At 30.5% G+C, this 14966-nt stretch overlaps 1 protein-coding gene across 4 annotated transcripts in view; it reads left to right on the top strand.

Moving 5' to 3' along the window:
• mub (poly(rC)-binding protein mub) overlaps window positions 1-14966 on the top strand; it is a 167377-nt gene that overhangs the window by 140265 nt on the left and 12146 nt on the right. For 2 of the 4 annotated variants that reach the window (XM_068775272.1, XM_068775268.1), the window contains exons 1-7: window positions 5010-5171; window positions 5537-5750; window positions 7243-7299; window positions 7438-7554; window positions 8385-8537; window positions 8817-8924; window positions 9347-9466. In XM_068775272.1, the coding sequence (XP_068631373.1) occupies window positions 5667-5750; window positions 7243-7299; window positions 7438-7554; window positions 8385-8537; window positions 8817-8924; window positions 9347-9466 (639 nt within the window). In that variant the 5' untranslated portion in view covers window positions 5010-5171; window positions 5537-5666. Of the gene's footprint in view, window positions 1-5009; window positions 5172-5536; window positions 5751-7242; window positions 7300-7437; window positions 7555-8384; window positions 8538-8816; window positions 8925-9346; window positions 9467-14966 lie in introns of those variants that run through there. The other 2 variants (XM_068775270.1, XM_068775269.1) reach the window with 1 other exon arrangement.

The raw sequence follows: 14966 nt of genomic DNA, 5'->3' as shown, positions 1-14966 counted from the left end.
TTAGTCATAATTATCAGCTGATAGACGTCCAGTGCAAGGCATCGGCCTCCCGCAAAAATCGCCAAGAAAACCGGTCGCCTTGCACTGGCCCGCATCGTGCGACTTTTCGCAACCTTAACTAAGCCATGGGCCCACCCATTGGGGGACTTACAACGATGCGTGTAGCGGTTCGTGATCGCCACTCGGGAATCTTCTGGAACTAATTGAACTTCAGGCGGTTAATTCTTCGAGCTATTTCGATGACTTTGGTTTATCTGAATCGAAAATAAGGAGCATTTATGATTTAATTTTACAGCGAAGCTCCGCCCTCTCCATTAATTTCTGGAAGATCTTGAGCATTCTAATGTCGTATACGACTACCTTTTGAATCCGTACATCATCACTGGTAACACACTGGGTAAAGATTTTCTTTCTTAGTCATTGCAATATTTTAGACGAGAAAGTGATTTGGAGTTTCTTGAACGTTGCTTATCTAAAATGAATTCGGCTAGTAATTTCTTTCTTGAAGTTGAACTATCGTAGCTCGACAGTTTGTCCCAGGTATACATGACCGTCTCAACTTTGGGTGTAGTACCACACGCAACCACTTGAGTAGGCAAAGACATGGACATTAGACACCAATTTTCTCTTGTCCATATTTATTTTAAGCCCTTCTTGCCCGGCAGCTCGTCTTACATATTTTTAATACTCACCTTTAATATTAAGCTTTTTAATACTTAGCTTCATCTTCAGTGCTAGCTAAATAGACAGAAAATATCATTTATTAATTGATGAGGGTTTACATACACTTAACAAAAATAAAGGCTGTAATTCAGATATTTCAAAAGTAATACTTTACGAGCTCAAAAACTAGGATTAATATATATTTTAACTAATAACTTCTAGTTTATTAATTCTCACCACTTTCAATCCCACCCTGTTTTTAGCTACGCTGTACTAGGTCACTCCCGACACTAGCTTGATGTCACTATCCCATCGTTTTTGTGGACAGTCTCTCTTTTTTTTACCTACCCTAGGGTACCATAACCTAACTATTTTGCTTCATTTATCGTTGCCATGTATCATATGCCTTGCCATCTCCTTATTTTAATGTAATATTTTTTTGAATTATATAAAGTCCTTTGTCTTTCATAACCTCTTAACCCCAGGATATATCTGGCTTTTAGTAGCTAATCCTTTTACCATTCTACGTAAATAATTTGATGTTTAGACGAACAACCCAATATCGTCCGCGAATCTTAAATGCGTCAACGCTGCTCCATCTACTTTGATTCTGATGTTGTTCCCATCGACTCTTCTAAATATTAACTCTAATATCCCTGAGAATAATAAAATATGTAAATCATTGATTTATAAAACAAATAAATAATAATTTCTTGAGACAGTAGCCTTCCTGGCCAACTCCATTTTCTATTTTTACAGGGGCACTTGTCTTATCTAGTTTAACTCTCGCAGTATTATGACTATAGCCTTTTTTATCATTCGTTTTAATGTTCTATACCTTGTTCCTTCAGTACTTTTTATTTAGTATATGTACACATGGAAGCACAGGGAAAAGGGGAATATAGTAGGTGAACTGATATTCCTTGTACTGCTCAATAATTCGGCACACTGCACATATAGTCAGTCACCGAGAAACTTTTTTGGAATTTCGCTTATTCGATGGGTTAGTTATCGTTTAATATTCTTTCTAAGCGTTTTAGAAATATTTTAGTAAACATCTTATATTTATTAGACATAAGACCGATTGGGCAGTAGTTTCCGATGTTATGCTGATCTCATATTTTGTAAAACAGGATAATGTTTAACTATGTCCACTGTTGAGGAATGATCTCAGTGTTAATAACATCATCGACAAATCTGTGAGAATAACTATCAATACTTCTTTACTTTGTCTTAATGTTTCATTATTTATACAGTCTGAAAGCATTTGGCATATTTGATTGTATAAAATTTGTAGCTTTTTCGGCTGATTATGGGCTACAAACGGTGATATGGTAATTTCCCTTTTCTTTTTCTATTGGCTGGTATTCTTTTTTCAATAACTTTTAGTATACCATATTTCAGGCATGTTGCACTGTTTTTCGTATCTTCTTTTAGCTGTGCATATAGAGCTTCCTTTTATTATCACAATTGTATATACTTAAACTAACAAAGAAAAACAACATTTTTTAAGTTGTACTTACCATTATTACAGTGTATAAGTTTGATAAATGAATTTAAACATATAATATAAAATATTTAAATATGCATATATATATTTATATGTATTCTCAATCGAAGTGGTTTCCACTCACTGGCCGCAATAACCGCAGTTCTCTAAAACTTGAAGCCCAATAGGAGCACACACTCTTTCTATCGTTTTGAACTGCCAATCGTATCGGATGTTTACTAATAACTCCAAATTATCATGGCGATTAAGCAAGCCAATCTATTAAAGATTAAGATTCCAAAAATCATTCCTCATCCGTAAACATTTTTTCTGTGACCTCCCTTTGCGTAACGTTTACGTAGTTGTTTTAATTTTACCACCCTATTCTTTTTAAATTATCAGTAAAGAAAGGACCAGTGCGTCTTTTACAGGCTGCAAGTCTCAAATCATAATCAAAACAACATTTTTTAACATAGATACATACACAACACAGATTACATTTAACTATGAAATTAAAAAGTAACTAGCCAAATACTTGACACATCATTCGACAGAAAATCTTGAGCGTTTCTATTGTAATATAACAATTATTTGTCATATGACAATGAGAGTACTTAATTTCTTACTATATCATTTTTTGTAATGTGCTTCAAAATACAAAATAACTTCAATTCAATATATAAATTATAAAACTAAATTATATAAATGAATAGTCTATTTGATGATACTCTTTTCCAACAAATTAATTTCCACAGCGAACAATTTTTAAAAGTACCCTATTTTCAGCTTAACTAAATTAAATGTTTTGAATTTGCTTTCGTCATCAGGTTTGTGTAACGAAGCATGCAAATTGTGAACTCAATGAAGCAGCTCTCAATTTCTCTAGTGTTAACAAAAACTTGTTTATGCAATTCAAGCACGGCTAGCAGTCATTGTAAAATAAGCGAATAGTTACTTGACTATTAATGGTGTGAATTAAACTTTTATTTTTTTAAAATCGTTCACAAATAAGAAATCGATGAGGTTTAGTAGGCAGTTTACAATTCATTAAAAATTTCCTAAATCCATTTTAAATTTATGCACCTAATTTAATCAACAACAATGTGATTAATGCATAAATAAATGTAGTTTTTATTGAAAAGTACTTAAAATTTTTAAATGAAATGTCCTTCACTGTCGTTATGGTTATAACATCAGATACCTGTGTTTTGGCTCATTATACTTTACTAGATAAAAAACCATGCATTTAATAATAGATGTTTTATTCTAATTTAACGCGGCAGCATCGTTAAGTACGCTCTGCCTGTGATCCTACGGTAAACAAACAAGAAATAAAGCAGTCCATTAGCGTAGAGACCGTCATTGAAAACAAGTTGCAATTTTAAGCAATATTTACAACACACTTTACTTAGAATACATTTAGATAAAAGCTTCATCTCCTCTTGCAAAGAAAAGTTTTAAGGATAATAATTTCTGGAATTTGCCATTATTTTTAAGATATGTCTATTTTGAATTCCAATACCAATATTGTAACATTTTGTAACACATAACGCTATGAATTGAGTTACTCCGAAAATAGTAAGAAGGATTAGTTACCGCTGTGAAACTAAAAATGTTAAAAAATGTACAATAAAAAATTAAATACCTTTTTAATTTGTTCGTTATCTCATAATTCATATAAAATCATCATATAAAATTTATTAGACATAATAAGTACTATACTCTGTAATTAACACAATAAAAGTATATTATTCAAAATAGTCAATAATGTTTTTTAAAGTTATACGCGTGTTCACATGTTGATAATAAATAATAAATAATGTCAGTAAATATTCTGGTATGGCGAATATCCGATTACAGAATTAAATCTGACATTAGACCATTTTTTTAAAATGTTGATTTAAATACTGGAAATGAAACGTATAACAAAAATATAATTAAAGCGGCCATTACAGTATTTAGTTTTTCAGGAAAAAATTGATAAGGTTAAACAAATAGTTTTACGTTAACATCAAAAAAGTTGGATCTTTTGTGTAAACAAATATTTGGATTATACATTATGACAGAGTTCTAAAAAAAGGTTTTTTAACTTTAACAAAAACGTTTACATTACACTAAAACTATATATCACACTGAATAAATATAATTACTGCAATAAGCGTTAGAAATTTGTGTGACGTCATATAAAACAAAAATAATATAATAAAACGTCTTTTGATGTAAAAACAACATTAAAGAAGCATTTACCTTTGTTTTGAAAGAAACAGAGGCATTCAAAGCCATATATTGAGCAAACAAGAAGCTCAAACCATCTCCGAAACAAAAATCACATTTAACTGTTTGTAAATTAAAAGATTTGAAATTTTCTTTTTTAATGTAAACAGTATTCAGGTGTGCGCATTTTGACTAATCATTAACAATGAAATTACTAAGCTTAACTGCAATGTATTTGGACAAATTTATTTTAATCGTTTCCAAAAACAATAAATTCAAATCAAGGGTACCGTAATGACTATCTTCTAAATTGATAAAGAAATTTTTTTTATCAAATATGTGAGTGTGATTCATGTAAAGAACGTTTTCAGAATTTGATAGTAGTGTAAAACGTATTTTATTGCTAGCAAAACCCTTAAAAGAATTTTTATAGAATGTTTAAAGATTTATGCAAAATCACAAGTACACGTGTTATTATTTTGTATTTTTAATATAGAATACCAAAATTAATTTATTTTAATAAAATCCCATTATGCATGCTACTTTACCGATATCTACTTGTCTGTGGTTAAGAAACTCAGTTGTCAAAATAGTTTCACCTCCTACCGGTAGAGGCGCTTGTATAATAAGTCGTCCATGACAATCACAAGCTTCACACCGACGCGTCATCTACGTCGGATTTTATTAGTTTTTTAATTTATGTGATTAAGAAAATTGTGATAAGTGTAATTTTTATACACATCTTGGTGATAATATTAGTATTAAGATTTGTTATGTTATTGTTGCACGAGAAATACAATACGAGGTAAGAAAGCGTTCTAAGAGTGCGACGATGGAATTTGTTTGGGATTTGCGAGATCGATAACCCGGTCGGCTAGCCATGAGGCGCGACGCTGAGGTTATGTCGCGACTCGCGAACCAGTAGTCGAGTTCAAGTAACGGTTCGCGAGTCGGGACGACCGGCTCACATTACAGTCGCCCAGAACCCGGTCAGACCTGGGATCAGTTAGTTTAATATAGCATCTAGATCCTCATTTGCCGCCCTCATTCCGTTGCGCTTAATACCAATAGCATTTGTAAATAAATAATTGACAATTAGTCTTGTTCCTCACAACCTATAGAACGCTCGAAACCTTGGAATATTCCTTTGAGATATGCGCCTGTTTCCAGCTTACCCTGCCTGCAGTGCGTGCCAAGAGCCCCGAGTCCCAGCCATTAGATTGAGTGGAGTGTTCCCTGCCCACACGTAGCCCCGTACGCCGCCAAAATTCCGCGCGACACAACGGACTCCTCCTCCAGCATGGAACTGGAGAAAGCCCCCGCGCCTCTCCACGAGGAAGACTCCAAAGTCACCCTCACTATCAGACTGATTATGCAGGGGAAGGTAAGAAATGGGCACTTCCATTATTGAATTCAAATCATTGGCACTTGCAAACACTGTCTTGTTTATTGTGAAAGTGTGCACTTTACCTTCTTCTTATGTCTAACATTAGAAATACCACTAAAATAGTTTTTTTAGTTATTTACCATCTATCTCCACTCAACATCTGAAAGGTTTAAAGAATTTTATCAATTGGTGTATTAGAACATAGTAGTATTACATTTATGCTTTTAATACCATAAATGTTTCCTTGTTTGTTGTAACTTATGTTATGCTCTTGACATTAACATGCCAATATAAATAATTAAATGTTTCAAAAAATTGGTTTACTATATATTTGCTGATCAAAATATATCTTTTAAATGTGTATAATATGTCTAATAAATACTGTAAAAAAATGTTGTTAAATCTGTTAAACCTAATACTTGCCTGACACAAATTGACAAAATAGGTACATACTATATACTTTACACTAAAGTATACTGTAAAAGGGTTAAATATTTTGAAAATACTGAATTCTAGCATGACATGGCATTTCAATCTTGTTAAGAAACGAACACTTGTATGGGTGCTTAGTACAAGATCTTGTTTACTTGTTACACTTGCTGGCTTTATGAGTAACATTTAAAGTTGTATGAATATAATTTAGTATTAGATTTTCAAAAACATTTGCAAAACAATATAATATTGGTAAATAATTTCAATTGAGAAACTAATTTGAGACAACCACATTTGTTTAGTTTGCATAGAAGTAAGACCTATTGATGTTAACATGTACCTATATATCAAAGTACCTAATTTTAATTGGCTGTAATCCAATACAAAGTATATTTGGCATGAGGCCAAGTATCAACACTTGGCCTGTTCATCAAACTTGTCGATTTGTATCTTTTTCTAATTAAAATAATCCATGATGTTAGATGCCATAGTTTACACAAATTCTTATCATTTTTTTTTAGTTGCTCCTGTTAGTGTCTATTCACATCAATATATTTGCATAAAGATAAAGTTTTTATGCATTGATATTTTAAGTGTTATTTGCATGTTTGAATATTATTGAACTACAAAAAAAATCAGTAAACAAATTAATCATACAATTTGTGACAAAATTATATCATTTCATACTGTGTAATGACATTATAACATATAGTTGCATAGATGCATGTATATTGTAAGCATAGTATAGGAGTCAACCAACATGTGATGTTGCCAGGAACAAACTGATTCAATGCAGCCACTCTAAAACTGTCTTTGTGCATCCCTGTTGCATCTATTATTGCTGTAAAGAATTGCTCGATGCTCAGTCTATTTTTAGGTACCAGACAGGAAATCTTTTGTACTATAAATCTAAACCCGACTGCATTAATTATAAAGAGAACATTGCACAATACTTGCCAAGTGTGCTTTCTTCACATACAAATTATTTTGGATCTAACTATTTAAAGATATTGTACAGCTATATACTAATTGAAATTTTTATTATTTTTTTCCATAGGAAGTTGGCAGCATTATAGGCAAAAAAGGAGAAATTGTTAAAAGATTTAGAGAAGAGGTATAAACTGTTATTACTATTATTACTCTAAATCAAATAATACTATTTTTTTTTATTTTTAAACACATTTATTTTATATTACCAAAATTTACTATTAAATTTTTTATTGATTGAATAATTCATTTTTAACTATTTCAGTCAGGGGCAAAAATAAACATTTCTGATGGATCATGTCCAGAGAGGATTGTTACTGTCACAGGCAATACAAGTGCAATTTTTAAAGCCTTTACACTTATTTGCAAGAAATTTGAAGAGGTGAGAAAATGATTTTTTAAAGTAAAAACATGTTTTCATTTCAATAATGGGAGCAGAAGGCTAATTAAACAATTTAATTAAAGAATATTAGATTTTTTTCATAATTGATATAAGATAGATCATCATTCTATGTATTTTGATTATTCTATTATTTTCACATTAAAGTAAATGATTTATTTATCATATGAAAATAGATTACTGATTGCTTTTAAATAGATTTGTATTCTGGTGTTTTGCAATAATAATTATCTATAAATGATATTAGTCACAGTTGGTGTAGTTATAAATACAAAAAATATTCATCATATAATACATCATTTCCCATTGTTCAATGCGGTTTGTGGAAATTAGTTGTGATATGCCTGAACCATTTTACATAAATTTACAAAAACATACTACAACATAGTCATCTTGTATTAATAAAATTGTAAAACATTAAATAGAACTATTTACATAATTATTACAAATATAAACTTCTGAAGTATATTGTACAAATACAAAGATTATATAAAATCATCTATGTTTTTCAAATTGTAGTACTATTGTACCAAATAAATCCACTTGTGTATAGAAAGAGACTTGACAATATATATATTTATAATTGATCGGTTAGTTACTCATTCTAGGTCACATGCATAATTTCTTAGCTTAAATACCTATGTAAATATAAATCTATATTTTTATTTTACCATGCATTCATATATAAAACAGTTAATATTTATTATATTCTGTTTAAGTCTTTCAAATCTTACTTATACTTTTTTTTTGTATGAGCCTACTACACTTGTGTATATTGGATCAATTTGATTACCGGACTGGTTGTTTCACAGTGGTGCTCTCAATTCAATGAAGGTGGCGGCGGTGGATCACGTGCGCCGATCACATTGCGCCTCATTGTTCCTGCCTCTCAGTGCGGATCACTTATTGGCAAAGGTGGCTCAAAGATCAAAGAGATTCGTGATGTCACTGGAGCTAATATACAGGTATTTTTTCTAATATTTAATACATCAATTAAAATTTACCACTTTAACAAGAAAACTTCTTTCAAATTAATAGCAACTCCAGTATTTTTTATTTTCTAATATGGAACTAAAATCAATTCAATAATATTCCTTAAAATCAGTAAAACAAAATTATCCCTTAATTAATAAAATATTTAAGATAAGTTGATGTTGTAGTATATCTATTAAAACAGATTTTTTTTGCCCAATCAATCCAGGTATTATAACGAAGCTTATGAATATGTTTTTAATATGTTACAGGTAGCAAGTGAAATGCTGCCTAACTCCACTGAGAGAGCCGTGACAATAAGTGGCACCTGTGATGCTATAACTCAGTGCATTTATCACATTTGCTGTGTTATGCTAGAGGTCAGTTATCTGTTGACTCTGTTTCCAATTTATTTACTTACCCTATTTCATAAATACCAACTAACTTAAAGTTGATAATCATTTGAAATGTTTATAATACATGCAAAATGTTACTTCGATAAAAAATATAACTGTAGATACCATTAAACGAGTTATGTAACTGTGATTAAATATACTTTATGTATTTTGCATTGTGATTTTTTACATTTTTATAAAATGTTCTTTCCTATAATTTTACTATTTTTTCTTAATTTAAGTAATTTATAGACGAAAGTAACCAAAATTAAAGTGGCAGTAGGCAGGTCACATAATAAATTAAACAAATGTTTTCTAAGGCCATAAAGTTCTGAAGTGGAAAGCATAGACCACCAAGCGCAAGCAATTAACGGGCATGAATATATCTGTATATATCTTAATTTCAGAGTCCACCAAAAGGTGCTACAATTCCATACAGACCTAAACCCAATGTAGCAGGGCCTGTTATTTTAGCTGGAGGACAAGCTTACACTATTCAAGGGAATTATGCTGTACCAGCTCAAGACGTGAGTTTTTTTTTTATCACAATACTAATTTATAATAATTCATGAACCTATTATAAACATTTGAATAATAATTATTTTATGATAAAATTATTAGTCTTATGATGTTGAAATTTTGGACAATTAAAGTGAGACTTAAGCAACAATCAGAAAACATTTGAAGTTATAGTTATATGTGGGGATAAATACTTTAGTTCAAATAATTCATCTTGAAATCTATTTTATCTCCAACTCTTGAAAAGTAGGAATTTTTTAAGATAGGCGTAATGAACAAAAAGTGAACACATTTCACAGGTTTTTATAACCAATAAATGTCATTTGTTTTAGTTTTAATTTATTGTACAGTATGATTTGCTATTGAATAAACAATTGGAAAGTTATGTAAATTAAGAAAAAGATGTCTAACTTGTAAAGCAGTGTTCGCAACTGTTCATTTCGTAATGTATTTGCAATTGTAATTTCCTATTATGTACATACTGCATATGTGTATCTAATAGCAACTAGTTCATATATTTTTTTTGTCAATATTAACGATTATCTAATAAACCAATGAAATTTCTGTATAGTCATGTTCTGTAATTGTTTTTGTAACTTAGTGATCATCTTGATGCTGTAAATTGTTCATCCGTTAAAGTGAACGATTATTATTAGCCGAGGGCGAAAAAGTTATATAATGTTACACCTGGACGACTTTTATCATAAGAAACCTTACATATGTATATTATGGAGGATTGTATAGATGTCGAGCTTAGTTTTCGTAAACAATTATAACGCGTTATTTTAATACACCTATCCACCGATTTACACGGTACTTGTTTTAGGTTTTCGCTTTTACACGGTTTTCCAAATAAGTTTTTTTTTATCATACTCTACTAAACGCTACTGTGATTCAAGACGTGTGCTGTGTACACATTTCACGGGGAATCCCGAGCTTATGTGCTGACTTGCTGCACACGCATACCGTGTCTGTATTTCTTCGCATTATAATAAAGTTTTATGTACGGAAAATTACATTTGAGTGAAAGTTTCACAGTTTCAGAAAGATTTAATTTCCCATATTCGTAAATTACAAGTGAGTGCATAATAAAGATTATAATAAATTAACGGCTGTGATTAAAGTAAAATTCAGAGGAAATGAATGCAGGAAATTTTGGAGGGAAATGATGGCAATTTACCAAATAGGTATCTATTTGGGAAATTGCCATTAAAATAAAAAAATTAAAACATTTTAATTTGAATAAAAATTAATTATTAAACTTTTGTTAAACAGTCTAGCTATGGTGAATTAAAACAATTGATTCTTTTATTAAAGGTATAATTTTGTTCTTATTTGGCGCTTAATACTTGTAAATTTATGAAAACAAAAACAATTATTATAATATATAATTTGTTGATTTTCTTTAATTAACCAATAAACATTAGGTAGAATTCTCTTACGCTTCAATAAAGTTGTATTCAAAATTTAACAAAGAAATAAATATTTAATAAAAATAAAAGTTTTTAATCTTCCCTCTAAAATTTGCCGCACCCTCTGAATTTTATTTTAATCGCAGCCAAATTAACATATATTAAAAAAATTATAGGCTTATAATGAAGAAAATATTTAAAGGAAAAGCTGTTTTAGAAACTAAAATCAAAATTTTGGATCGCTTACGAAAGGGAAATACAGTTGTAGATGTTGCAAAATCATATAGCATGAACGAACTTTTAGAACAAATGAAAACATAATTAGAAAAATACGACGAGTATGGGCACAACATCATACACCAGAAATATCGCAATGAAAAAAATGGAGAAAGCGTTAATGCTTTGGATAGAGGATCAAACACAAAAAAGAGTACCCATTGAAACGGGCGCTGTAACAAATAAAGCATTACGAATTTACACAAAAATTGTAGAGCAATTACCATCTTCTTCAACTGAAAAGAAGCCAAATTTTTTGGCCATGGTTATTATTCATGGCCAAGTTATGGCTGGTTTGAATGATTTAAAATAAGACATTCTTTACACAGCTTAAAATTAAAAGGAACTGGCTTCTGGCGACGTAGATGCAGCCCAAGAATATCCCGCAAATTTTGCAGAAATTATTAACGACAATTCATACACTCCTGATCAGGTTTTCAATGCTGATTAGTCTATTATTCTGGAAAAAAATGCCTAAAAGGACTTATGTCTCAAAGTTTTATAAATTGGCTAGTGGTCATAAAGCAGCAAAAGGTCGCATAACAATTCTTTTACGTAGCTATGCTTCAGGAGATTATATTATGAAACCGTTAGTGATTAACAAATCAAAAATGCCCTGTGCCTTTAAAGGAGTAAACATCAATAATCTTCCCGTTTATTGGAGAGCTAATAAGAAAACGTGGGTTACTGCTGCAATGTTTACTGAATGGTTTCATGAATGTTTTATCCCAGATGCCAAAAAATATTTAAGTTCATAGGGATTGCCTTTAAAAGTTCTTTTGTTAAATGACACCCACAAGATTTAGAATATGAGAACATTGAAGTAAAATTTTTACCAAAAAATACAACTTCATTATTACAACCATTGCACCAAAATAGACATAATTTCTACTTTTAAAGCTTTGTACATACACCGAGCCTTTATATATATTTTGGAACAAATAGAGAAAAATGAATCCTTAAATGAAAAACAGATATGACTGTTTGGAGAAATTTTACGATATTAGACTGAGTGAAGCATATCGCCTTATCATACACTGCGATTAAGCAAACAACGCTCAATAACTGTTGGAAAAAATTGTGGCAAAACGTAGTCAAAAATAAACATTCCATTTCAACAGTAAATGATGAATATTTGCAGATAGCACACATGGCGCATACATTGGGCGAAGAAGGCTTTGATGATTTTACTGATGGTTATATCGCTGAGTTAATTGCTGATAAAGAACTAAGTGAGGATGATTTAGTTAACTTAGTTTGCGAAAGTGAGTCTGACAAATCTGATGAAAAAGAATTAGTACCAGTGACATTCACTGCTAAAGTCATCCGCGAAAGACTCGCATTGGGTACAAAGCTGGGTAATCATTTTATACAAAATGACACAAACATTGAAAGGGCTTTACGATTCCAACGTGACATAAATCGCTACTTGGTTTAATATGAAGAAGTTTACAAAGATCTTACAAAAAATTCGAGCCAATTGTTAAGAACCGATTTTATTACCATCTCTCATAATGTAAATATTTCTGCTTCAAACATCGAATCGTCACAAATAACTTCGAGTGATGAAAGTGAATCCGAACCTTCGATTCCGAAAAAAAGAATGAGAGTAATTTCTGACAGTGATAAAGGATAATAAAACACCTTTGCTTTCATTTTTTGTTCTTCTGTTTAATGTATTGTAATTAAATAAAAAAAAGTGTTTCCAGAATATATTAAATATTTTAACATGTCTATGCATTTTATTTTTATTTCGGTGAACGCCTAAAAATATTGAAAAAAATCACAACTGTTAAATGGCAAAATTATGCATTTTCTGCAAGCTTTTCGATTTACACGGTTTTGACTTGAAAATTATTATTTTCGATTTACACGTTTTTCTCGGGAACGTATCTACCGTGTAAATCGGGGGATAGGTGTATTATACTAAAATGTTATACCTTAAAAATAAATAATTTTTCAAAATTTATATTGAAAATTGTCAATTAATGCTACATGCGGATTAATATTTATTTTGACCTGCTCGAAAACTTATGTTTATTAAATATGAAGTTTTTAATTTCGGAAGACTGCAAGAATTAAGAATTATTTGATTAATTAGTGGAAACGAGCAATCTGTGGACAACAATGGTTCATTTCAATTGTAATGTGAAATAACTATAATTAATATATATATATATATATATTTATATATATATATAACAACCAACTTTTGAATAAAGGGATTAGTAAGAACTCAAGATAATTTTAAATAATTATTTATCTTTATTTATACATATACTTAAAAAAATATACTAGTTGCCTTACCTTAGTAGGTAAGGCAACTAGACTATTATTTCATGAGACATACACGAATCATTTTAATTTTAATGTGAATTAACCATTTGCCATATAATGTAAATAATTATGACTATCTTAAATCAAGGAGTTAGGTCAAATCAATATCAAACATGGTTTTTATACAAAAGTGTGAATAAAATGAGTTAGTACGATGTTATAGGTTTTGATAAAACCAACTGTTTGTAGATATATCAGTATTAGCAAATAGAGACAAATAATATTATACATGTTGTAATGTACGGGGCGTGGTGTACAGGCGGTGTGCGCACCGATGTTTCCTCTGCTCGAGGTGAAGCCGCCCCTCGTGGGCGCACTGCCGCCCCACCATCTGCTACCACCGCCGCTCCACGAACACCACCTTGTGAGTCCAAATGCTCAACCGGTTACCTCATGGAGATGTTTGTCCCAATCCCCGGTTTCATTTGACCAGAAACATTTAGTTTGTTGAAGGGTTATTGTCCATAAATCTTACCTAAATGCTTATTGGTAATGCTTCATTTTAAAAAACTTAAAAAATCCTTCATGGGCCTGATATTCATATAAAATAAAGTTCCGCAACAAATCTTAGACCTTTTTCTTAGTTTTAAATCTTTAATTACAAGTACATTATTAAATAAATCTTATTAAAGCATTCAAGAATTTTTAGCTAATCGAAATATGGAACTTTGTTGACTCAAGTACTTGTCTGATATTATAATGTATACATCATATTTTGTTGTTTCATTTAAAAATAGCAATTGCTGTGTTTTTGGCCGGCTCTTCTCAGCAGACCAGCATTTCGAGCCAGTGGTACCTTAATACTCACAATATTAAAATAATTGACATTTCAAGTGTGTATTTTTTTTAATATTTGCGTAGTTTCGCTTAATAAAGAAATCTCTAAATTTATTATTAATGACAATTTTGAGATATAAAAGAATTATTTGAGATATAAAAGATTATGATAGCGATAGTATTATATAGATTTGTTAAAGTATTATACTGGACATACATAGTGATAGCCCTTCAACATGTTCGAATTGAAAATTTTGATTGTTTTTCTTCACAATTTCATGTTTTTCCAACTTCAAAGTAAACATTTCCTATAGTCTATGCCAACCCGTATGTAACTTTAAAAATATTTTGACCAATTTGCATTAAATTTTAGTCTATAATATTTGATGTGATGTAAAAGTTGCCAGAAATAAAATTTAAATTTCTTACTAAATCTCTTTACTTACCGAACTGTTTATTTTTATTCTTGTGAAAGAAAACAGTTTTTATTTCAGAAGAGAATTTGATAAAAACAAGAACATCCCAATGTTTCAGTAATATTTCAAGTCTAAACTAAAATATTACATGTTGCTGATTTATTAAATTAGGTTTAGAAAAATTGTGTCCCTACTTCTCGTATTGTCAAAGTACATGTAATTTAATGTCAATTTCTCTATGAGGTTCCTTGGTACTGAGTATAATTATGTGATTGGTGCTGCCCCGGCTC

The sequence above is a fragment of the Battus philenor genome, unplaced genomic scaffold, assembly GCF_028537555.1.
Source record: "Battus philenor isolate CCGP_79_NKW_IND1 unplaced genomic scaffold, ilBatPhil1.0.hap1 SCAF_8, whole genome shotgun sequence".
In the NCBI taxonomy this organism is placed as follows: domain Eukaryota; kingdom Metazoa; phylum Arthropoda; class Insecta; order Lepidoptera; family Papilionidae; genus Battus; species Battus philenor.
Note: the sequence above shows the minus strand (reverse complement) of the source record. Positions and strands in the feature narration are given on the sequence as shown.